The sequence below is a fragment of the Hippopotamus amphibius genome, chromosome 1, assembly GCF_030028045.1.
Source record: "Hippopotamus amphibius kiboko isolate mHipAmp2 chromosome 1, mHipAmp2.hap2, whole genome shotgun sequence".
Classification (NCBI taxonomy): Eukaryota; Metazoa; Chordata; class Mammalia; order Artiodactyla; family Hippopotamidae; genus Hippopotamus; species Hippopotamus amphibius.
Window position 1 is genome coordinate 235,523,495 of NC_080186.1, and position 25,923 is coordinate 235,549,417.

At 40.3% G+C, this 25,923-nt stretch overlaps 1 protein-coding gene across 4 annotated transcripts in view; it reads right to left on the reverse strand.

Annotated features, from left to right (window-relative positions):
* Window positions 1-25,923, reverse strand: part of ITGA1 (integrin subunit alpha 1) — a 172,225-nt gene that overhangs the window by 72,922 nt on the left and 73,380 nt on the right. For all 4 annotated transcript variants that reach the window (XR_009054886.1, XR_009054885.1, XM_057743741.1 and 1 more), the window contains exons 3-8: window positions 25,331-25,443; window positions 22,793-22,881; window positions 22,563-22,674; window positions 21,826-21,953; window positions 8,084-8,232; window positions 4,362-4,512 (exon numbers count right to left, since the gene is read on the reverse strand). Coding sequence is in view for 2 of the 4 variants with exons in the window: in XM_057743741.1 (XP_057599724.1) it covers window positions 4,362-4,512; window positions 8,084-8,232; window positions 21,826-21,953; window positions 22,563-22,674; window positions 22,793-22,881; window positions 25,331-25,443 (742 nt within the window). In the remaining 2 variants the exon portion in view is untranslated. The remainder of the gene's footprint in view (window positions 1-4,361; window positions 4,513-8,083; window positions 8,233-21,825; window positions 21,954-22,562; window positions 22,675-22,792; window positions 22,882-25,330; window positions 25,444-25,923) is intronic.

Here is a 25,923-nt window from a genome sequence, read left to right on the forward strand (position 1 = left end):
CTATTTCCATCACCCCAAGGTGTTCCCTCTTCCCCTCCATAGTTAGTCTCCTCATCCCTCTAACTCCTGGCAGACACTGGTCTATTTTCTGTCCTTACCGCTTTGCTTTTTCCAGAATGTTAAATTTAAGGAATCAAGTAACATGTCGCCTCTTGTGTCCGGCTTCTTTCACTTTGCATAATGCTTTCAAGAGTCACCCATGTTGTCACGTGTATCAGTAATTCAGTGCTTTTTATTGCTGAATAGGACTCCACTGTATAGATGCACAAGTCATGTGCTGAGGACATTTGGGCTGTTTTCAGTTTCAAGCGATTATGACTAAAGCTGCTCTAAGTATTTGTGCTAAGGTATATGTTTTCTTTTTTCTTGAGTAAAGACCCAGGAATCAGAGTGCTGTGTTCTATAGTAAGTGTATGTTTAACTTTATAAGAAACTGCCAAACTGTTTATCAGAATAACTATTCCATTTTGCCATTTTGATTTTCCCACCAGCAATGTGTGAGAGACCCAGTGGCTTTGCATCCTTGACAACACTTGGTATTATCAGTTTTTTCTTTCTCTCAGTTTTAGCAATTCTGTTGGTATGTAGTGGTATCTGGTTTAATTTACATTTCCCTAATGACTAATGGTATCGAGACCTGTTTATGTACCATAATATATATATTTTTAAATTAATTAATTTGGCTGTGTTGGGTCTTCGTTGCTGTGCTTGGGCTTTCTCTAGTTGCAGTGAGTGGGGGCTACTTTTTGTTGCGGCGTGCGGGCTTCTCATTGTAGTGGCTTCTCTTGTTGTGGAGCACTGGCTCTAGGCGGGTGGCTTCAGTAGTTGCAGCATGTGGGCTCAGTAGTTGTGGTTCACGGGCTCTAGAGTGCAGGCTCTGTAGTTGTGGTGCACGGGCTTAGTTGCTCTGTGGCATGTGGGATCTTCCCAAACCAGGGCTCAAACCCGTGTCCCCTGCATTGGTAGGCAGATTCTTAACCACAGTGGCACCAGGGAAGTCCCATGCCATATTTTTGATTGATTTTTGAAATTACTTTCAACCACGTCCAAGTTTATGTAGGAAGATCTATACCAGGAGCTTACAAATCGCACCAGAACACAAAAACTTAGCTTCTGTTTATTTGGCTGAAAAGCAAATGCCAGACATCAGAAGTGGTTTACACTTGAACAGAGACCACTAGTGCTTTTCCCACTTTAGCTGCTTGAGGGGTAAGAGAATTAGTGGAAATGGTGGTAGAGAATTGTCCAGATAGAGAGGGAAAACTCAAGGGCCACTTGTTCATATTACATTGAATAAATCCTCTCTCTTATTTGGAAACAATTATGATGCTCTTCCTACAGTTGGGTATCTCACCACATCTGGATGTACAATACATGCCCCAGAGTAAGTATGGAAAAGGCAGAGTCTCCGAGCTCCAGAGCCTACACTGCAGCCATGGTGTGGGTTTCAGGATCACTGGGGCCTTGCTCAACACCTCACTCTCTGCTTGGTCTTCTCTGGACACACTGGCAGACTCCTCTTTCGTCAGCAGTTTTGCTATGCATGGATTTCTTTTAGATTTATACAAATTCAGTGTGGTGTGAAGCCCTCTGAGTCCCCTTTGATTTACCTAACTTATTCTATAAGTTGTGTATATATATATACATGCGCGCGCGCGTGCACACACATACACACACACACCCTGGGCTGAAAAGTCATTCTCTTTCCTCCTTGGTTCCTATTTACATATTTTAGATTCACTTTTGAATTGACATGTTAACTTCCATTTCACTTATAAGTTGATATAGTTGAAAATACACATAAAAATTATAAAGACTCCTGGACTATATATAATTGTGGTTCTTAATTGTGATGTAAATGTCAGATATTTAGCGCTCTATGTCACAGGACAGAGGCAAATGGGCAAAGTTCAATGGGGAAGATGCCCAAGTGACATACTTAATAAAAGTAAAATGCATAAATGCAATATGGGAGTACATATTTAGAAGAAATTATAAGAGGAAAGAATTCCCTGGAATTACTATGACTTGCCTCCAGTTTGAACTACTTTGCATCACAGAATAAAAATGAAAACAGAGAGAAATGTATTTTGATCCTTCACCCGAGGGTGTGGTAGCTGGTAAAAACATTATTTTCCATGAATCAGAAGAGATAACAAAATAATACTTATAAATTACTCCTGTTTCACTTAATACAAATACGTCAAGGCCAGGCATCTGGTATTCTGCTAATATTTACCTGGAACAGACATTCAGAATTGAAGCTCCCTTGAGACAAATGTGTCAAATGTAAAGTGTAAGGCTCATTTACCCCTGTAGCACAGCGCCTTTTGTGTGCAAATGAATGAAATTTTTAGATTCTTTCTAACTTCCTTGTTTTCATTTGAATGCTGTAGGTGATACACTCTCACAGCCATTATAATCTCTGCTATTATCATTTAAGACTGGAATCTGAACATAAAACAGGCTCCTGCTAGCAACGTCTAATATCCTCAAGTGACAGAATAGAGACCATGCAATAGGGTCCTCAGACCAGCTCAGCACCCTCACCAACTCAGTGTTTCACAGGAAATGTTTGCAGTTTTATCACAGCGTGCTTATACTTTCAGTAGTCAATCTTTTTTGAGTGTTGTCTCCCCCCAAAAAACATCTCTATGGTGTTCAGGATCAAATGGTGGGGGAAAAAAAAAGATGGAGTAGGAGGACCAGCCCAGGAAATAACAGGGCCAGACCCCCACCAGTATTTGATCTCATGCATCTTGAATAGACGTGAAGAAATGCCTGAAACCTTTCTGTGTGAATACACAAAGGCAGTAAAATAACTGTCTTATTTTGGCGCAAACTAAAAAAAATATAAGGTTCACTGAGGAAAGAATATGAATTGGGAACATAACAAATAATTATTGCTAAAGTGAAAGTTTCCTAAACTTTGTTTACACCATTTCAAAGAGCAATTTGATACTAATGCATTGATTAAAATGGGAAAGGAACTCATGAGTTTATTCTTCTCCAGGAAGATTAATGAAAGCATGAGACCTCTTTTTGACCAGATAAGAGGCAAAGCATGAATTATCAACCAGGGATCCAACAAAGGAAAACAGAGATTTAAGGGCAAGAAATACCATGTAGCCAGATACAATGCAAAAGCCATGTAAGAGTCACTTAAAATTAAGAAGCAATCCATTGATAGATACTTTCTTTCCACTCAAGTTTTCCCAAGGTTTTAATGCTGCTGATGGTTACTTCGGCTCATGGCCTACAACTATGGTACCTGGGATGCTAGACTATATCCTCTGGGAAGAAGCTGAACAAATGACAGCACCTCTGGTACCCAGTTGTGTGGGACAAACCAGGCATGTGCTGGCTTCGCATGCTGAAGAGACCGAGCATAGACTCTAACTGTGGACTGCATCTCCGAGCGAAGGCTGGGCCATATGGAATCATTCTCAACCACAGAAAAGATCAAAATAGCTACAGTAACAGGGGAGGTAATAACCGATTGAACAACAATTGGCAAAAGGTAAGTTACAGAAGTAACAACAAGGGGAAAGAATGAGATTTCTTTTTTTTTTTTTAACATCTTGTACCCCAAATGAGAAAGAAAATGTTGCAACTGTTTATATCCTAGTCATCTTGGTTACAAAATAAGAAGTACAGTCACCTTGCCCCAGGGAAGCAATGCATCAATTGTGTGTTCTGGGACTTCATCAGGGATGAACCTCTTTTTCTTCCCTGCCTACAGGTGGGGGGGGGGGGGGGGGTGTCTTTCAATGCTCACACTTTTGAAAGGAAAAAAGGAAATATCACTGAGTAAGTGCTGAAAATCGATTGTAGGTGGTATCTGTTGTTACTATAAATAAAAGGGATTTTGTTGAAAAGCAATTTTGGTTGAACTTTTAGAGTTCTGAAATCTTTTGTTCTCTGATATTAAAAAAAAATCAACTTAAGAAACTCCCCTCCCCCTAGGCTGAAGGCGTAGGCTTTCCTCCTTCCATCCCTCCATCTTTTCCCCCTTTCTCTTCCTCTTTTTCCCCTCCCTATTTCCGTCCCTTTCTTTCTCTCACCCTCCCTCCTTTCTTCTTATGTATTTCCCCCCTTCTTCCTCCTTTTACCGTTCCTTATTTTCTTCCTTCCTTTCTTGTCGGGATTGTTTGCTGAGTCTCCATTTACCTGACACTGTGTCAGGCACGGAAGACACAGAAGGGGCAAGACCCAATCCTGCCCCCACAGAGTTTACTTCCAAATGGAGACGTTTCTGTTTTTCAACCTTGTCTGTGTAACTCTCATAAAATACCCATGACACGCGCACAGCTTTTCTCGTCACAGCAGAGCCGGAAAGCCACCTGCAGCCCCGTACTTACAGCGATGGAGAACCGCTGAATGCTTTCGTCCTCACAGTCCTGGATGACCTTGTTCAGCTGGTGGTTGTCATGGGACTCTCCATCAGTCACAATGACCATGACTTTTTTAACCCCTCTTCGGGCACCCCGGGCTTCAGTGAAAGCCTCTTTTCTGAAATAATTACAGACAAAAGAGCAGCAAATAAAGCACCAGCCCAAGGTTAGGCAATGCGATAAACAAAATGAAAACACCGCCAACTCCAGGTAGCCCAGCGCTTTCCCTCCAAGATCAACACTGATGCCCACTGTTCAAGCTGGGAGGCATGTTACTCATTGTTTGTAATAGTTTAAGATTTATTCCAGATGTCGGAGAGGTTACCGTTTTGCCAGTCACCGTAGATGCCATTAACAAAAGGCAGCAGTCTTTCATCCTTTGGAAACTTCAGATGGAGGGCGTGACTGGAGCATACAGCAGATTTAGAGAAGGTCAGATTTTAAATGCTTTCCCAGTCACTCCTTTTTCTGTAAACACGCCTTCTCTTGCTTGACAGGCCTCTTTCCTTCTGCTTTTGGCAGAAGCTTTGCTTTCGTCCTCACTTCCCATACCTACTCTGATATTCCCAGAACAGCCTGGACATCCTCGAAGCTATGCAGGGGGCGTGAGAGAAAGCAGTATTTGCATGGTTGTGAGTGCCTGAGAGAGCGCATGGATGTGGGCTAAAAATTCAGACATAGGAATTCAAGACTGCAGATGGCAGTGGTCTGAGTCAGTGACAGAGCAGGGTTCCAGGGGTGAGGAGGGTTTGGTGTAGCTATGAAAGTCTGAACGAGGTTTTAGGACACAGGCTGCTGGGGGTGAGGAGGGAGGAGGTGGCATGGAGAGAAAGGAAAAATGCTATAACCTGACTTCAAAGAAAGGAATTTTGATTTAATTCAACAAGCATTTATGGCAAGAGATAGAAGATACGGGAAATTGACAATTTTTGTTTGTTTTATATCTTCTACACACACACACACACACACACACACACACACAGAACACTTTCCCTCTATTAGTTTCTTTTACTCAGCTACTTTCCCCTCTGGAGTCTTGGAAAAGAAGAGTACATTTTACTTAGGACTGAAACAATGAATGGATTTCATATACTATTTTTTAGATTTTCATATAAAATACAGCAATCACTATACTGAATAGTCTATTTAAATATTTCACTTTGGTCATAGGGATAAAGAGCTGCAGTTTGGGATATACCAAAGAAACACCTGTCTTTCACCTCCCAATAGTTTGCCACAGGACACACCAGTTCTACCACAGACATATAGTAAATGCACAGTAGTGGGTATTTTGTGAGCAGGGAGAGAGGATCCTTGTGATGTGAGCAAAGCGATTTTATCTTTTATTTTTCCTTTAAAAGGACTTAACACATATGACAAGACGTTAACAACTGTTGTTTCTGTTTGATGCATACATAGGATTTAGCTGTACCGCTTTTTATATTGCCAATTTTCCCTAAAATTTTCAAAAGAGAAAAAGAAGCTATTTTTAAAAAAAAATATTGATCACTGGGGAACTGTGTATCTCTGCCCTCTACACTACACAAATAGATTTTCTGACTTCCTTCTGTGGACAAACAAAGGTAAAAATAGATGTTAAAGGCTAGGCTTTAAGTGAAGTTTGGACATGGATATGATGAGATTCGATCCTTTTTATGGTTCTAATTCCTTAGCGGGTCACTGATACTTCCTAATTCTCTCAAAGATCAAGGCCATAACTGAATAAACATCAGCAGAAGAAGGTGATTAAAAGACCTTCTTTAAAGAAAATCTGGTCGCTCTGAAACCAGGGCTGGCTTTTCTATGAGTAGCATTGGCAGAGCCCTTGAGTATACCCTTTCTGTTTCAAATATCTTCAGCAAATTGCCTCTGACCCGCAATCACCACCAATTAAGCACTGACCTCCCTGCATGTTTTTAAACATTAGCACATCCCAGGAGAATCCTTTTCTCTGGGACAGGAGAATCCAGGCCTTATGATTAAACACTGTGAAGCAATGAAAAGAAAGGGAATTTGGGATAGGGATAAGGGGACACAAAAATATTTTGAACTGGGAGACACTGAAAATGGAAGTAAAGGATTCTAAAAATGTAGAAGTATTGTTTGCAACTGGTCCTGCCTGAAAGGAATAAAGAGCAACTAAAAATAAATATGAAAAACTAATGTATAAGAAGAGTACTTGGTAATATCATTACGTAGTTTTATTTATATACAAAACTCAATAAACTCTGTGTCCTGCAGCTAGGCCCTCTGTGAAACACATAGGCAAAAATCATATAGGGAAATGGTATTTAGAGTGGTATTTATGCAGCAGCAAAAGCAGCCAGAATATTTCTTCAGTTAGTTTTCAAAGATAAATATTCATTCTTAAGTGGTTGCCTTTGGAAAACACAGTTCCCTACAGGCTCAGAGCTTTCAAAGAACACCCTGATTTACTTTGAATGTGCAGTCACATTTAGTCAATTACTTAAGAGTGCACACTCGGCTCACCTAAACATGCACATGCAAACTGGGGATCATGCAGGCAGGTAAATGTGAAATTACCCCATCTGCTGGTGGTTATTTTTCTCAGGGGCCCCGTTTAACTAGAACCACATGCTTTTATAACATTTATGAGTCTAAAGCTGCACCTGAGATTTTACATTTTTGAAAATTCAACCCATTCTTTGGAGTATCCACACTAACTGTTGTAGCCCCCTTAGAACACGGATCTCACTGAGCCCGTCTAGGCAGGTGAAGGGAGGGCACGGCTAATCCGCTCTTCAGAATCAGCGGAGAGTCCAGAAGCTGAAGGCACTTAAGAGAAGGGTCCTTAACATTAGTCAAACTGACTAGTAGGGTTCCTGTGATTCTGGTATTGTTTGGTTTTTGTGCAGAAGCGTTCATGGTGATTAAGGGGAGAAGGAGCAAAAGATAAGAGCTGAGGAGATCAGAAAAAAATACAGAAAAGAGGATGCTTAGCATTGTGAGAAAAGGACAGTTCCGTAGGTTCTTGTAGAATGAAATTCAACCGCAGAGTGGATTATGTGCCCTCCGTGAAGGAAACTGCAGAAGGGAGGAGGGAAGGGATGTGAATTAGAGGGAATTTGGAGAAAGTAAGGAAGAAAGAGAGAAGAGAGCGTGCACAAATGGTGAAATCCTTCCCACTTCTTTTCAGTCTTTTCACTGAAAATGATTTCAAATAAGGCAACATTTAACTTACCCTGTTAAAAACTCTTATTTGAGAGCTTCAATAACCCTAAATCTATAAAGTTTAAACCTGTAAAAGGTTGTAAAATAATAGACATATTAGGGTATAAATATATATTGAGTAGAAGTGGACTAATATTGATCCTTTTTCTTTAGATTGTGATTACTAGAAGCTGAAATAAAGAATAAAAAGAAAAGATATTATCCAATATGATGTCTTCATGTCCAAGAACGTGATGCTGTAGACTACAGTGATTTTTTTGGACTGATTCTCCACCAATCAAAGCCTTGGAATAAGAGGAAAGATAAGAGGAGTCGTGAGACTGTAATACAGAAAAACTTGATCCTGTAACTATTAGCTAATCAGTTGAATCTAGTGTCAACCAGATGGCTTTAAATGTTGCTAAGGTAACTGTTCAATTACTACTCCAAAGGGCTGGACCGTAAGCAGTTCTTTTTGCACAGTCTTTTATTTTGGCTTATTTTTTTTATCCATATACCTTGCTGTGTCTATCCCAAGGGCTGTCATCGTCTGGCGGCCACCTCTCTGGACTATTTTATTCGCTGCAACAAGTACCTCTTCCGTCGATGAGTACTTATTGAGGTTGAACTCATGGGTTACGTTTTCTCCATACTGTACAATTCCAACCTGAAATACCAAGCCACTGTGAGTTATCCATTTAGCAGGCTTCCCTGTTTCAATTTTCTTCTGTTTAAACATGGATCAGATGTAATAATACGTTTTAGTCTTTCAGATGAGTTTAAAACCCTATCGGTACACAAATCCTTCCACTTTGACATGTGATCATTGCCATTTGCACATGCCAAAGAACACACGTGAGAGGGTGGTTATTAAACCTCTCAAAGGACTGATTGATCTCTTCAACTGTGTTTACTGAATGACTCTGCTAAGCTTGGGGTGGGGGGTGGGGGGGGGGTAGAACATGAAACTGACATGGTCTCTGCCTTCATGGAGCTTCTAAACTAGGATAGAGAGAGAGATTAAACACAAGAATCATTCCGGAGTTCCCTGGTGGTCCAGTGGTTAAGAATCCACCTTCCAACGCAGGGGACTTGGGTTTGATCTCTGGTCGGTGAAGATCCCACATACTGCGGAGCAACTAAGCCTGCGAGCCACAACTACTGAGCCCATGCGCCACAACTACTGAAGCCTGTGTGCCCTAGAGCCCATGATCCCTGCATTGGCAGGAGGATTCTTAACCACTGTGCCACCAGGGAAGTCCCAAAGGAATGTCTTTTTAATGGAGAGTTCTGGGCACTTCATTTCTTAGGTAGGGGAGGTAATCTGAGAAAGGGCTGCCTTCTTTCTGGGCAGTTGTCTAGTTTGCCCATGGGTAAAGTTGTTCAGCCAATCCTATTTCCAAGTCTGATCCTATTTCCAAATGGCATAAAGGATCAGCATCTACCTTGTGCCTTCCTTGATATCGCTGTTTTCAGAAATCTTTAGGGTTAATTATTTGTCTGATCTATAAACACATTTCCACAGATAGGTCTTTTCGGAAGCCAAAAGCCTCCTCTGACACTTGCAGAAACATAAGAGAATCCCCAGGTAAACACAACCTCTACCATCTCTGCACTGCCTTCTGGAGTGTCCCAGACATCTTGGAGCAGTTATGCCACCACGGCTGAATAAGAACATGATCCTATATTTTTACTGCTTTTTTTTAAGCTTCCTTTCATAATTTATTCAAATTAGAGTGACAGAAATTAGTATTACATTTTATGAATGAAGAAGCTGAGTTTAAAAAACTCCCTTTAAAGGGGCAGAAGGGGGTCTAGTCTAGGATGTGGATCCTTTATCTCTCATTTCCTCTCAACAAAAATTTGCCTCCCCCAAGTCCCCTCATTTTCCTTTTTTTCTAGTCATATTTTATTTTTTAGGTGTTTGTGCTAAATCCTTATAGGTGTAAACTCACTTGTTTCAGTACATAGACTTATGTTTCCACTTAAGTCCTCTCTTTTATTTTTAAATTAATTTTTTTTTCTTTTTTAAAAAAAAGAAGTAGAGTTGACTTCCCCCCATTTTCTAATCACCTCATCTTGACAACTTTTGCTAAATGCTGCTGCTATTGCATGGCTACTCAATGAGTGCAGGTAGCTAGCTAGCCAACTGAGATACATTAGAAAATATGATAAAGCAAACAAACAAATTAAAGGATCATGTTTTTTTGAAAAAGAAATAGAACGTATGAATCCTTCCTTAGAGTTGCTTAGTCAGGTATAAAATAAATAAGAAATAACTAGAGAATATATGCAGTCATAAGATAAGGTACACCGTAAGCTGAATAAACAGAAAATCTGCTCAATCCATGCTCAGTTAGCCTTGCTCTTCTATGAGTATATCTTTCACCTAATATCTGTCCATGACCAAGACCATGTGCTGTTATAATTGGAAAAAGTCTCCCATGACTCCAATTCAGGTTATTTCCTTGACATAATTAAATGTTATGTACAGTTCTCTGTTACTCTCTGAATAGATTTAAAATTCTTTTCCCAGTGACCCTAACAGCTTTTAATTAGTCATCCATTCAGTGTCTACTGAATAATTATTGAGGGAAACCATATAGGTTTGACGCCATCTTTATGTATATAATTGCTCAGTGTAAATAAAAGTAAAGTGATTTTGTTCCTTAGATAATCATTATACCTAATTTATGTACCAAGGTAAATGAATGCTGCTGTGGAAGTTACTTGCTCATCCATTCAGGGCGTCTTATAAAGTTGGTTTTGTTTTTATCTCCCTTTGTTTAGATTTGATTAAGCAGGAGACTAAAGAACTTTGAAAACTGTCACTCCTGTCATTATTCTTAGACATTTTACTACTTGGATGAATCTATTGAACACCCTCGTCTCTCATTTCTTCGACTTCTTTGGTTTTAGTAATCTTTTCCTCTGGCTCACCTATGTCATCTGCTCCCAAGGTCTTAGCCTTGACCTTGTCATCTGGAAAAATTTGCAGCACCTCAATCTCAAAGTCAAGCATTCTTCTCTCTGACCATTAACTGTGGCTCATTTACCTACTTTATCTGATTCATCAATTCCTTGACCACATTAAGACTTCCAATTAATTCATAGATCTTAGCATTTCCTTTTGTACCCAGCCTAGATTCCATGATCCATCACCATAATCATTTACTTGCAAACGTTTAACTCCTTTCACCTTTTTCCCCCCCATTAACTAACTTGGCTAACTTCCAACTGTGGTGAACTCCAAATATCTCCTTCTCTGTGTGTGATCCTGTGACACGGAATCTTAGACAAAAATCACATACCTCGTAGACCAGTCTCACTTTAAAGTGTCGCTCATGAATCTCAAATGCGGTTGCACATAGTACAGCCCAATAATGCTACTACTTTTTACTACCGCGTGTACTGCTCCCTTCAATCAAATGCTGGTGATAAGTTAACTGCTCAGGAAAAAGACAGTATCTCATTTAAACATGGGGAGGAGGTCACATGAGAAGAGGTGGAAGTCATGCCAACTAAATAAGCCTGCTTTGTGACGTAACATTTTATATTTACAATGCACTTTTCCTATCTTATAGAACATACTATGAACTATTGGATTATCTGGAAAAATTATCTTCCCAACAGGAATAGCAGAAGATGTAACCCCTTGGTAAGTCAGAGATCAGTGTTTTATATCTTTCTACCTGTCTATCTATCTATCTATATCTATCATCGATCATATCTGTCATCTATCTCTGGTTATTTTACATATATCTCACTTTTATAAGCTTATTCTTTGTAACTGTTAGGATATCAGAGTTTATGCCTTCCCGTTCCCTTACCCTTTCTGTAAACTTTGCTTCTAACAGCTCCACCTGGGACTTTCCACAGATGACGGTCCTTGGACATCCTCACCTGCTAGAGACGCTTTGCCCCCAAAAGCCAGAGAGTCGGAAGTGCCTGGGAGTTCTCTCCCTCCTCACCCCTTGCCCTGATCCGTGGGTAACGCCTGAGTGCCGGCAATGCAAGACCAGCCCCTTGACTTAACCTGGAGCCCCTCCCCGACCAGGCTGAGGCCTTGACTTCACCTGAAGTCATGTGCTTGCTTGTCCTCTGTGGCTGCTCTGTTTTGCTCCCCCCAATCCCTTCCCATTTTCTTTTGGAAGCACTGCCTTTGTAAATTGCTATCCCTTGACTCCTCCTCTCAGAGTTTGATTCTGGGGAGCTGGATCTAGGCAGCCGTGATCTATGCTTCTGCATTGCTTCTTCAGCCCAGGCCAGACACCGTTGCCTTGAACCTGGACCACGGCAATCACTGGTCTTTGCACGGCTGATCTCCCTCCCTCCAATTCCACGCTCCTCAAATCCTTCCCCATGTTAATAGGAGATGAACTGTATTTAAATTCTGCTTTTATCATATGTCTTCCTTGTTCAAAAACTCCAATAACTCTTCATTACCTACATCAATGCCTTTGAAATACACTTTAAAAGAGAATTGTAATTCTAGTTAAAATAGAAAATAGATAAAACTTCAAGCTGCTTCTTGAAATACTAGGCCTATAGGTTAAATTCCGTATCCTCCCTCCCCCACCACCACCTCCGATTTTCAGCCACTCAAGCGTCTAGCCCCACCTCCTCTCTTCATCCTTAGCTTCAGGACTCCCTAGGAGGAACTCTACCCAGACCGAATGTCCTTCCTTATCCTTCCAACGAAGCTAAGTCCTACCCATTTGGTAAGATTCAAGTTTCACTTTCTCTGCCACTTTGTCCACCTAGTTGCCAATGGAGTCCATACTGATCTTGCCCTTCTTCAAACTCTGAAGCAAGCTTGTCTGTGCTGCTCCTGTGAGCACTGCATTCTTCTCAGCTTCTGTACATGTGCTTTCTCTCCCAACCACATTGTAAGTTCAGAAAAGGCAAGCAGGGGTAGAGCATGGACGACGTCATAGCTTTTGGTATTCTCTTATCCTGTCCCACTGTTTTGCTTTGCTCACAGTTGACCCTCATACATTCTTACTAGATGACTGTAACATTTCACATAGGCAAGGAGAACGCTGAGAGAGTAGGGAAATAACGATAAGCAGAAAAAGAGAGATACAACAAAGTGTGGGAAATTAGAAGCATGGGCAGTGGGAACTCCCATCCCAGGAAAATGACATTCAGTGTAGGTCCCCCATGGACACAGGGGTTCTTATTTCTTTCAAAACCAGATAGAATAAGGTCTGCTGTGTCCTCCCCAGAAAAGGGTGCCATTTATTAATTTTCATCCCAGGAAAATGGTCAAATCACAAAACGCATGTGATGCTTTGCTGGTGAGACGCACTTTAATAGAAATAGTTTCAGTCCCAGCTTAGTTTATAATTTAAGGCAGGTGAAACAAATTTGTACTAGCACAATGGGTATACATGCACATACAGTCGAGTAAAATAAGTATGAGAACTAAATTACGAGATAAAAAGTGATGAACACACGTGGTGAGGAAACAGGAGAGAGGATCGCCAGCACGTGTCTTGTCTCACATGTGAGGCCTCAGGGAGGAAGGAGGATCCAGCTTCCTGAAGGAGCGACCCAGTAAAGAACAGACAGCAGCTTATGAAAGTAGAACAGGAGAAAGCAAAGCAGTCTTGAGCCTGGAAAATCTGTCAAGGATGATCATTAAAGACATTTAAATCATTCAAGAAATTGAGAAAAAAGATAAACAACCAAGCATCATCATTTTTGACTTGAAGCGGCCAAGTGCATTGGAATGGTACAAGGCCCAGAGGGTGGAGTTAACTAGAGAGCTGGTGAGGACTAGTAAAGTTGGGATGATGCTAGGCATTTTTGCCAAATGTAGAAAAGTAGGCAGAGAGGGCAGCTAGAAGGAGCAACTGGGCTAAAGGTGGGCGTTCTGTAAGGGAGAATGGGCAGGGCAGCCTATGGCATCAGTGAAAGAGCCGCAGAAGAGAGTAACAAGACTCATGACGGGGGATTTGTCACAGTAGAAGGAGCAGTGACCTTTCAGAGACAATTGTAAGGGACACGTGTAGCTCCTGGGGAGATGCAGTTTGAAATTCTTGACTAAAAAGCTGTAATGACACCCTAAGGCCTAGGAGAACTAAGGGCTGATTCACGTTACTGCATAAACCAGGCACACAACTGGCTGAGGAGCCTGTTATGTGAACAAGAGGTTTGTAACACTTAGAACCTCCCGCTTAAATGTGAAATTTACACTCGTGTTTCAGATAAGCCCCAAAGGAATATTCCCTTACCCCCTGTCCAGGAAATACTAACTGTCTAAGTTGCCAGGTGTGATTTTTAAAAGAAGAGTCTTTCATCAAATCATCTTGGAAAGCAATCGTTACTACAAAGTATAGCAGTTTCTCTGCCTCTGTCTGTCTGCCTCCCTCTGCTATGTATATTAAGTAAAAAAAGTGCCACACCTTTCAAATGGTGCAAAAGAGCAAGGCTTTCTCTTACTCCGGAGCTGCTCTGCTCTGACGCGTACGTGGATTCTTTTGAAAGTGCTCCCGGAATCTTTAATACGGAAACGTGCATTGTGAATCACGAGTTGGAAGACCTGATGTATTTAATTCTTATTTAAGAGAATTTTTTTTTTGTAAGGAGTGTATTCAGCACTTCAAACAACACAGCTTAGAGAACAGTGCTTTACTCTAATATGGAGTTACCTGCCCGTAAAGATCCAGGGATTATCCTGCCGCATTCACCCTTCCTGTGTTTATGTCACATTGTCATGCACTGTAATCACCCAAATACAAGACTTCATTCCTAAATTGGAAGCTTTCCAGGATCAGGGACCAAGTATTAGAGTTTGTTATTTATATTGCTATCACGCCTCGCGTAATACCTGACCAGTGAGGCACTTCACAAATATCTGCTAAATTAAAATGAATTAATTATCTAAATGGCTTTCTTTCTTTTGAGGGTAGAAAAGCACAAGGAGGAAAGTGAGTGTGAGGAATATGGAAGGAACGACGCGGTTAGAAATCACGAAGATCACTAATTTCGTTTCTTAAAACGTAAAGTCACAACAGAATGACAAGGGAGTCTAAAAAAGGAGAAATGTTTAAAATAGCCATTAACTACATTGAGTCAAAGAATTACGAAGGAATGGAATTATTTCTGCATTTAGGGTTACACGATCACCTTGTGTGGTTAAGTCAGAGCTGTAACACCAGCGCCCGCACTGTAATGCCCAGCGTGAGCTAAGTTTCTGGGTTTCCATTCAACAGTTCACATTATCAAATCGATGGCTTCCTTAGGGGTGTAATGACAGGGAAGCCCAGGTGGTGATACAGGCTGCAGTCCCGGTTAACTGTCAACACAAACCCTTCGAGGTCGTGTTAGCTCGAACCTGGCTTGACCTTTGTCACTATGGAGAGGGACGAACAGGACTGGTCCACAGGCAGATGAAATGAGCCCTCAGAAACACAAATAAAGTTGGTAGATTAAAGATGTAGGTCTTAAGGAAGGTATGTCTTTAGCTGGGCTATGGCTTATGGAAGATGCTGCAATGAAACGGACCCACGCTCAAAAATGTAAGGCTGGAAGATGTTAGAAGCGGGGAGACTATGGGAGAAATCAGGACCAGAGGTGAATGGGGCTAGATGTGTTGAACGCCTGCCAAGAACAGCCTGAAACACAATGTAAAGGGGAGTCTGGGTGTCCCCCACAAACAAGTCCCTTCTAGCTCAAGGACGTCATGAAGCAGAGTGGGAGATGGTGGTCAGTATGACAATGACTTTTAACACAAGGAGAAATTAAAAATGCCAGAAATTACATTTTTCCCAGCGTAAATGACTTGTCTCCCATGTGCTAGGCAACAGAGGAAACTCTGAACTGTATTCCACAAATAAAAGGATTAAGGAACAAGGCCGTCATGGTGGAATTCACACTGCCCCAGGAGAGATGTCCTCACGAAACAAAAAGTGACGTTACTGAGTGATGAGAGCAGTGGATGGAGGGGATGCGAGTGCTGTGGGAACACAGAGGGGAGGGATGTTTTTTTTGGGAAGGGGGTGGAATAACCATAGAACAGGACAGAGAGCACGACACTTGAACTGAGTCCCAGAAGTTCACCTAGCACCTGGGGCCTGGGGTGGAGAAGGGCCTTCCAGGCAGAGAGCATCGCTGAGCATAGAACAAGGTGTTCAGAGAAGACCAGGGCAGGGGTGGCTGCAGGGCAAGAAGAGAAGGAGGCAGGAGGCAGTGGAATGACAGGCACTAGGTGACACATGCCTTGTAATTCACTGGAGAGCTTGGGCATCACTCAGCAGGCAAGGAGAGGAGAATTCCGTTCAGGGAAATTCCATGACCTGAACTTTACATGGGAAAAGCAACTCAGATGATGGAGGAATGGAGGCAGAGGACATCGGAGACCAGGATAATGCTGGTGAGGGAAGAGTCCCCTCATCCACAAGCCCACCTGCAGAAACGACAGCCTGACTGCCAAGGGTGTGGCTGCACAGCGCAGACAGGCTTCTTCTCCGACCTCAAAACAGTGAATCAGCCCTCCTATTTTAGGCTCCTAGGGAACTGGCCATAAAACGTGCAGTAAAAAGAAAGATAAATAATATTCCTAAAATTTAATTAATTTCCCTCTTTCATTTTGCCTGGCTTAATGTTATGCTACACTCTTGATGGGAACAATCTAGACATCGTTCCATCAGTGTATTTCACTTTTATATCAAGCCTCACAAGTTACTGCTTTTATTTAGGGTAATGCACTTGTGTATGGCATATTTACATCGCTCTCATTTATTATTAAAAGCCACGTTATGTTTAGGTATTGAGGATCAATAAGACCTCCATAATGTTTATACCATCATATCTTTTATGGCAAAGCTCAGAGTGTTTCAGGTTTGTTTTTATAGGTGGTTTTTTAAAAGGCAATTTTATAGCCTTTACTCTGTCGTGGGTAAAAAACTGGTTAGCAAAAGTTCCTTGACTATGTTTGCAAAAGTCTTAATGGGACCACGCAGAAACATGGGAGAAATTTTGAGTAACTATTTAGGGTTGATATTTTTGTCACTTGCATTGCATTTTCCTAACGTATACTAATTGTCATATGGAAACTTTAATGAAAGTTTTAAGATTTATTTTCCTTCCTTCCTTCCATTTTTTTTTTTTTTGGTGGAGGTGAAAATTACTTCCAGAAATGTTTCATATCTTTGAAACTGCCTTCCAATAATTGCAATTCCTAAATGAAAAATCTAGGACTGCAGACAGTAGGCCATAATATTCGATCTTTACCTCTGGTATCAAGTGAATAACTGTGATTAACATAACAAACAAGTATCTATGACATATAATTAGAACGTAAATTTTTTTTTTTTGCCTCATCGTCCCTTTAAAACTTATTTAGGGTGAAATTCTTCTACTCTCACTGGATGGAAAGAGGCATGTCTTATGACTTTTCTTATTTTTAGTTGTAAAATGTCTGTTTAAGAAAAGCTCTATATTTTAATTTAGGTTTTACCACATGAAATTGCTGTATTCGTAGGTCAAAAAATGACCAAATAGCAACAATTTCATATGGTTCGACCCAAACTGAAACAAAATCAATGACAAAACATCAAAGTTGATTTATAGTTGAATCTTCTCTCCTCCCCCCTACTAAGGCTTATGGGAGGTGAGAAGACTGTAGTTAAGGAAGGGGCATGACTGCCTGTTTCTTTGTTTCTCTGCCCCCTCAAATTGCTAACTATAATTTCTGACCTCTCCACGGATGGAGGGAAGGACGATAAGTAAAGGGTATAGAAATTCTGACTTGACTGGTGCTGTCATAAGATGGATCAGATGCTAACAGGTTTACCTTTCTGGTGGGCTCTTTGGAGATCTCCCTTCCCCTGCATCCTCGAGTGAATGCATTTTACCACTGTGGTCCCTAGGAACTGGGGATAGCTTTGGCTGTTCTGTGCAGGGGCCTCCACTTCCTTCCAGGAGACTCTATGGACCGGAGCTAACGTGACTCCGTAACGATCCACGTGAAACACATTCCTCGCACTGACAACCCTGGGTGGCGGCCAATCCCGCTGCCTTGGCTCGCCCGTCAGCAGCCAGACAGCTCTCTCGCCCTTTAGGTATTTCAGGCAGGAGCCAGGCACTCATCAGTTGTGTGTCCCAACTTTCGTAGACACATAGCAAGCTCACTGTATGATCCCACTGAAGCCTTTCTCACTAGGCTCTTTCTACAGAGAAATCCTCTTCACAAATCTGCCAACTTCATTCTTAATCCCTTTATATCCTTGGTGTGGGTGAGGCGTCTAAGAGTCCTGTATCTAGCTCTTAACTTTCCATCTTTGCATCTTCTTCTGGGCAGTATCCCTCGAAATTCATTTTTATATCTGCCCTTTTAAGTAAGGGGAAGGAAAACTTCCAGAAGTTAATTCTGCCAATCTTAGGGCAGGATTGGGTGCTTCAGTTGAAAACAAACAAAAACAAAAACAAAAACAAAAGACAAACAAACCTTATTTAAATTATGTTATCAACCAATCGGGGAAAAAAAATGACTGTTAAAACAAATTGTCTGTTTTTTGAGCGAATTACTGTAAGACCACATGAAAGAAAAGCATTCATTTTAGCACACATTTCTTTGAAGCAAAAGTATCTTTCCAAATTTCTATGAATGAATTTCTTGTCTGACTCCACTGAAGGAAGGTCAAATTTAAAGGGCATTTCAGTGTGCTGTACTTAAAACACTATTAAATACAGTTTGGCAAAAGTGATGGCTTAGCAAATGTCCTTCTCAATCCCTTTTGTTTAGAGAAATACTTAAGAAATTAGTCATTAATACAACTTTAAGCCAACATAAAGATTAGAAATCTTTAAAGAATAAACACGAAAGCCTAACGTATACATAACATACCTAAAAGAATATTAAAATGCCAGTTACAGAAAAAGTCTCATTAAATGTTCACCTATCAGAGAAAAATACAAAAATGCATTCATTACGATGTACACATTTATTTAGCAGGTGCTCATTTAAAGGGCCACTATGTCACAGCAAAGCACTGGGCTGGCCACGGACGAGGAAAGAAAGAGATAGCACGGCTTCAGTCTCGAGGTGCCTGTAACCTGGAGGGTGCAGCAAGCACAGACACACACACCACACACATCAGTTTAATAACGCATCAGGCCACTGTTTCTCAAATGTAACCTATCTAGGAATCATGCGGGTTGCTCACTTAAAATGCAGGCTCTGTGGCCCCGCTTTCAGCGATTCTGATTCTTACAGTCTGCGGTACAGTCCAAGTACCTCTGGGACTCAGAAGCAGGAATTCCATGGGCCACATTTGGAGAAATGCTATGTTACACAGAGGCCCCGTGAAGGCAGTGGCCGCATCTGTCTTCTTCTCCAAGTCCTTGCACAGAGCCTGGTTCATAGGAAGCCCTCAGGAAAAACCTCTGAATAATTGAATGAGTGTGTCTGGCTAAGCTCTGTAATGAATGACACAAGCAAAATGTGACATAAAAACTCATCAACTTAAGCAGCTCCTCTCTCTGTAGGAAGCAGCTTCGCTTGGGTGAAACCTGCAGATGCTACAAATGACTCAGTGCACAGGGTTGCATTCTGAAATCTTTCTCTCTGTGGAACGGGGCCCTAGAACCAAGGAAATGTGATCTGACTCTTCTCAGAGTAAGTTTGTGTCCCTCCCACTCACTGGCAGCATCTAGACCCCAGGGCTTACCCCCATTCCTCTGAATAGAGCCACTGTTCCCTCCCAGAAAGACATACAACTCCACGAAGCCCACTCTGGCAGGCTGGAATTCCACTGGTGCTGGACAGAATAGCTCCTCTATTGCAACTCTCACTACTGAAATGTAAAATTAATTATAGTTCCCATAGTTGGAAACATCAAAACTGCAGCAGAATCGGTTCAGCATGTAAGCAATTGATTGTTCGCTGTTTCTTTACAAAACTGAGACATAGATGTACATCCCCACTGGAGCAGTGATTATTCCTCTAAAATAGCCTTGCAGGTTTTCTTCCTGAAGTTGTGGAGCAACCTCAAACATGTCACAGCTGCACTGATTTCCACAAATAGCTACAAATAAATTAATTTTTTTACATGTAATAGATTTAAAAGTAAAATCAAATATTCAGATGACTGAAAAATTTACAAATTTAAAAATATTCCAAGACTATCATTAGCTTTGGAAAGAAAGGATTGGATAAGAAGGGAAAATGGGGTGGATAAAACGGGCGGAAGGGAGAAAGCTCACTGTGGGGAACGGGGTGAGAGAGGGGAGAGCTGTGATCAGCAGTCTGAATTCAGGGATGTCAGTGCAGGCAACAGAGCGCCAAGAGTCCTGGCCTGCTTCCACCCAGGGGCCTGGCCGAGGAGGGACAGGGACAAAGGACTAGAGACCACAGTTCAGGGACATCAGATGGGCCCAGCTCTGGAACGTCTCTAGAAGTGGAGGTCTCAGAAAGGAAGGATGGCTGCACTGCGGTTGGAGAGCTATGTGTTCAGATCTGCCATCGACAAGCAAGGGACCTCGAACAAGTCACTTAGTTTCTTGTGTTCCCTCCAACAACTGAGATTTGGGGCGAAATGACCTCTAAGATCCCTTCCAGATCTAATTTTATGGCTCTGTGAAATCTTATTGATCAAGGAGCGAAAGGATAGGGAAGAGAGGAAAGGAAGAAGGGAGAGAAGTCCTCAGAAGGGAAAAAAAGGGGTCCATGTGGAAAATGTACCAGAAGGAGGAGCAGGTCAACACTCTGAGTGGTCTTTAAAGGATGCAGGCCACCTGATGCCCTGCAGCAAGAAGAGAGATAATATCCTTTCCAAACCTCTAACAATCCACCTGGGAAGATCAACTGCAGATAAGAAGCTTGCAACCAGGAAAATTTATATTTTGTGATATGATTATAAGAAAGTCCATTTTCCTATAATAATTTTACTCTGATTTCAAGAAGCTCCCTATTGTCCAGTAGGACATACACAACCTTACCTCTCACCTAGCGCTCTAAAGAGAACTATCCAAATTAGAATTCATCCATATGACATTTCACTTTGAAGTCTGAGTTCTAATTTGCCATCTTCAACTACCATCCTTTTGGGAAAATGTACAATACATATATATTATAAAATATATAATATATCTTTTAAATATGTATTATATAAATATATATTATAAAATACACTATGTTATGTATTTAAAATAAATATAAAAGTATAAAAATATACATACACACAGATACAAAAATAAAAATATATATACACACAGATCATGAATGTATATATATACATATGCGTGAATGTACATACAAGTGTGTATGTGTAGACATACACATACATATGTATATATGTGTGTGTCTATTCATATCCCAATTGTAATGCAGGTGTGACAAATACTAATGTGGTGAGACAACTTTCTCAGCGCCCCAGAGCGTCTTCCAGAAGTAGAGCTCTCAGAGAGAGAGGGAAGAACACCGGGCTGCACGTGCAGCCCGCACGTCTCCTGTGCTCTCCTGAGGTCCCCAGACTCCGCAGCAGCCACTGTTGAGTCTGATCCTAGTGCTGCTCCCCGCCCTCTGGGGGGAGGCACTGAGCTCACTTTGATATTTAATTTGCTTGTTATCCATTGCGGATTATCTATATCTCATGCCATGTGGCCATATAATATTAACGAACGTTATACTGATTAAACCCAAATGTGTCTTAAATGGAAGAGCCACATGAGACGCTCCACTTCATTTAGTAGCAATAAAGGGAGATGTATTTAGAAACAGAGCCTCATGAGGAGAAAAAAATTATTCAGCTCACTGCAGCTAAAGCCTGGAGCATTTGCTTTTTACTTAAGGAAAGAAATTATTAAATATACAGAAAAATAGAGTTACAGCTACATCCTGTGGTCAATTTCTAATTTATCTGCACAACAGGAGAAAAGACACTATGATGTGATGGGTTCTTTGGGATATTAGAATAGTTTCTACAAATTCTGAAACTCTGCTCTGATATTGTCAAAGGCCACTATGGTTATTTTATAATTAAGAATTAAATTATGATTTTATAGCAATCTATAGGGGATATTTTCTCAGAGCATTGAAAATGGCAGCTATCATAATATTTTCTGTTTAGAAAATAACACAGTCTGCCAGTACTGTGCCTTTCATCAGGAATAGGAACAGGGAAACGGAATATAAAGTTCATCCTGATTTTTAGCTTTATTGATTAATTTATTTTCAGAATAATTTGTCTTATTAAAAATCCATGCATTTGCATCTTTAGGACAACAGAAATCAAAACATGAAGTCACATACCTGTGTCTGTTTAGGACCAATATCCATTCTTCCAAGAAGGTCATTTAAAAAAGCTGTAACACTTTCCCAGGGGTAAATACTGTTGGAACCATCCAGCACTATGACTATGTCCAGCTGAGTGCTGCATTCTGCAAGAAAAATAGTCAATCGTGCAAGTTTGGCTTCTGTCTTTGGAGGTATATGAACTGTTTTCACGGCTGAAAGAAGCTCATTTTAAAAGGTGAACTGACGTTCTACAAAGTGGACACAGTACTTTTAAAATCAGAAAAAAGAGTCTTTTATAAAAAGTAAAGGTGATGAGAAATACTCATTGCGTTCACAATTGGCTTGGAATTCATATCAAGTAAAACCCATCTTTGCTTAATTTTAATGAACACCATATGAGTTATCTTTGGAAATTTTCTCAGTATGAATTCTCTACACTGTTCTCATTCCCGTGTGTATTTCAAATGAGGTTACATTCCTCAAAGAAACTCACCCTTTCAATAAAAACAATGTGACAGTTTTAGCTATGATGTTTAAACATGACGCTGTGAAGGTTATTTACACGAATATCAATTCCAAAAGTAGCAGGGGGGTTCGGTCATATGTTGGCAAAGCAAACAATTACCTAAATTGGTAATGCTGGTAGCCGAGCAAATACTTCCAGCTTTTTTGGTATGCTCCTGTGTATACATATGTCTCATTCATTGCTTACGCTTTTCAAACACTGCGAAAACACTGCATAAGATCTGTACCTCGTACAGGAGCGATGGAGTTCACGACTTGAAATGAGGGGCTGACATCGGAACAGATTCCAGTTGTGTAATGCAAATGTCCGCATCTATAGGCATACAAGGGCCCGCATGCCTTTTAAAAAATTTAAAAAATTAAAATCATAGATTAAAAATTACATAACAGATTTTTATACAGATTTATCATCATAGAATTCCTGGTGCAGTAACATCAATGCGCTTCCTTTGCTTACCAGAAATCCTCCCTTAGGGTTGGTGACTAAAGTCGACCCAAATGTCATGTTCTCCTTTACTTCTGTGACATTGGGAATTGACGTGTTAACTAAAAATAGAAGAAACCTTTATGAGGGTGGAAAACAAAGTAAAATTAAGTGTCTTCTCACTAAAACCTTCTGTTTGCTTTGCTCATGTCATAGCACACTCTTCTTTTGGTTCAACTGAACAGTCTTCGAAGTATTACTAAGGAATGTAATAAACGAGCTAAGGCAGAAAACTGGCTCTTGTCTCAGAAACTTTGGGTCACTGTCTGAAATACTTGTCCTGAACTGTAAAAGAATGCACAGCTATCAGGGCAATGAGAACGTGGGCCTTTCACACATTTTTTGCTAATTAAAATAAATAAAATACTTAGTCTCATTATAGCGTAGATACAAAGTAAACTTACACACCTTATCCTACGTGTGATATCTCCGTGTTATAAATGACCAATGATAAAATATGATTTCTGGCAAAGAAGAAGGAAAATGAGTAGAAGATCAGAAAAGAAAACTCAAACACAAGATTTTGACCATTCATTTCACCATCATAGGGACATCAGGAGGGTTACAAAGAAAACTGGAGCAAGATGAGAGCAGTGGTCAGGAAGTCTGGATAAAATAACAGGATGAAGCAACCACATTTGACAGTACAAGTAAGAATGGTGGGCCCTAAAGCACACACCCCGGCAAAAAGTTCCACTCACATCAAAAAAGAAAAAAAAAAAGATCGGACAGGGAAGGCAAAAGCTTCTAAACTCTGCTTAGCACAGTGCTAAAATATTCGAAAGTGGCAAAACTCAAGTTCAAGAGAGATTTGCCTCACTGCCCATGCCTAGAATTTTTTCTTATCTTAAGATTACACATAGATTTAAAGTGGGGAATGGAAACAGAGATTCCTGAATGGTCACTGTGACCTCATAATCTGAACATGGTCTTCCTCTCAGAATTCAGTCTGGTTTGCTTTGAAAGCACCTGGAACTGGTCTTCACTAACCTGCATTAGAGTTTTTAATATTAGGGTTGACCCAGGATGAGGATTCCTGGGAAGTTAGGAACTATTGCAGGAACTTTCCCACTCTTCTTGATGTAGCCAAAATCTCCACGATAACGTTAAAACTCTATTCCACTTTCCAGTGATGGAGGAGTAGCGCCTACCAGAACAACTCTTTTGTAATTAACAACCATACACGTTAGGAAATGAAACAATATCTGGAGGCACTGGAAAACAACCCAAGCCAGGCAGAAACTGGAAGGCAGACTATACTTGTGAGAAGAGATTCGCACTGGATGAATTTCCTGTTTTTGTGTTTGCTTGTCTTCCCCTAAGGGAAGGCCTGAGTCAGAGGCTAAACCTCATGTAGACCTCATGGCCGTCCTGTCTCAGAAGAAACAGAGGACAGAGAATGGGGCAATGATCATAATGCCAAGTGAAGAGGGTATCTTGGAACATAAAGCCACAAAAGGAGAGTTCAAATATGTACAGACATACTCTTTCCAAATATCTGAATGACCTGAACTGTACACGTGCAGGGTAAATTTCACACAGCCCAGCTAAAAACTTAGAATTGAATAGAGATTTTAACTGCTTCCCGCTGCTGTTTGCAAACTGAGTTCGGCCAAGTAAATTGCCTGCTAAAACAAAAAGTTAAGACTTTTCAAAGGCATGTAACAGATCTAGAATCTCCACACTTACAACTCAAAAGCTTAATACAGGATACAATCCAAAATTACTAAACATAAGAAGAAACAGGAAAATATGACCTAATCTCAAGAGAAAGGTAATAAATGGAAAGTGATGTTGAGATATTCCAGATGTTGAAACTATCAGGCAAGGATATTAAAGCAGCTATTTATAGCTATGCTCTTGAATGTAAAGAAAAAAAAAAGCTCATAATAAACAAGTAGGAAATTGAAAAAAAGGAGAACTGAAAAACAGAGTATCTTAAATAAACCTGCATAGGATGAGTTATTTCCATGGTACTTAATACTGTACAGAACACTGACGATTCTAATTCCTGGATAGCTTTGGGAATTTTCTAGTCATGTTCTAACTGTGGTGATATTTCTATCAAATACATATATTTCAATATAAATTTACCTTTTGCTATTCTTTTTTTTTTAAATTAAATTTCTCTATTACAATTCTTTGTGTGTTACTTTCTTTAAAAAAACAAACACTAAGTTAAATTTCATGGCGGAAATGTGATGGATAGGTTTATTTAGAAAAGTGCTTTTATGTTACCACTGGTTTTACAAAGGAGTCTGAACACTGAAGGCAGTTACAAGTTACAAAACTAGTAACAACTTCTAAATCCATAGATACTCTATGATGAATTTCTAAAGCAAATGAAGAGCATAAGGGATCAAAACGTCATTTTTTGTAAATCTGAATGATAAAAGTTGAAGGATATTTATAGATTACTTCCAACCTTTTCTTGAGTTGGTTGACATGTACTTTCAGTGAGAATGCTGGGCATAATTTAGAATCAAACTTTAACATTTTGACTTTACACACCTGGTAGATCCAACTTTATGCAAGGTGACGATTCACCTCTCCCAACTGGACACTTATAGACATCTCCAGTTCTGTTCTTGGGTTGGCCAGCTGAAGGAGAACCAATAAGCACCCTGGAAGTTAAATAACTCAATTAACTTTTTTGAATAATGAGGAATATTTTATTTTCGTTACTGTGTGACTAGTTCTAAGACAACTGACAGTAGTTCCCATAGACACGATTAGAGAGCCATCCTTAGTAACTTAATGCTATCTAAAATAAGCAGAGTGTCTTCTTCAAATTGAAGATTGATTTAAACTAAAAAAACAAAATATATAGGAGAGAGACGAGAATATTTTATTTTCTTGTATTATATGTTACTTTAACATATTTTTTATTTGGAGGCTGAAATCATAATTATTGGTTAAGCCTGCTGCTGTGCTAATTTACAAAGCACACGTGGAAGTATAAACGACTTTTTCCCATGAGCAACTGATAATGTCATAGAGAGGTCAGGAAACGTAAATGTTATATCATAAGATTTAATATTATTATATGCTAGTTTGTAAGCACTTAGAAAATAAGGATAGTTATGAGACCCAGGTTTAAGATC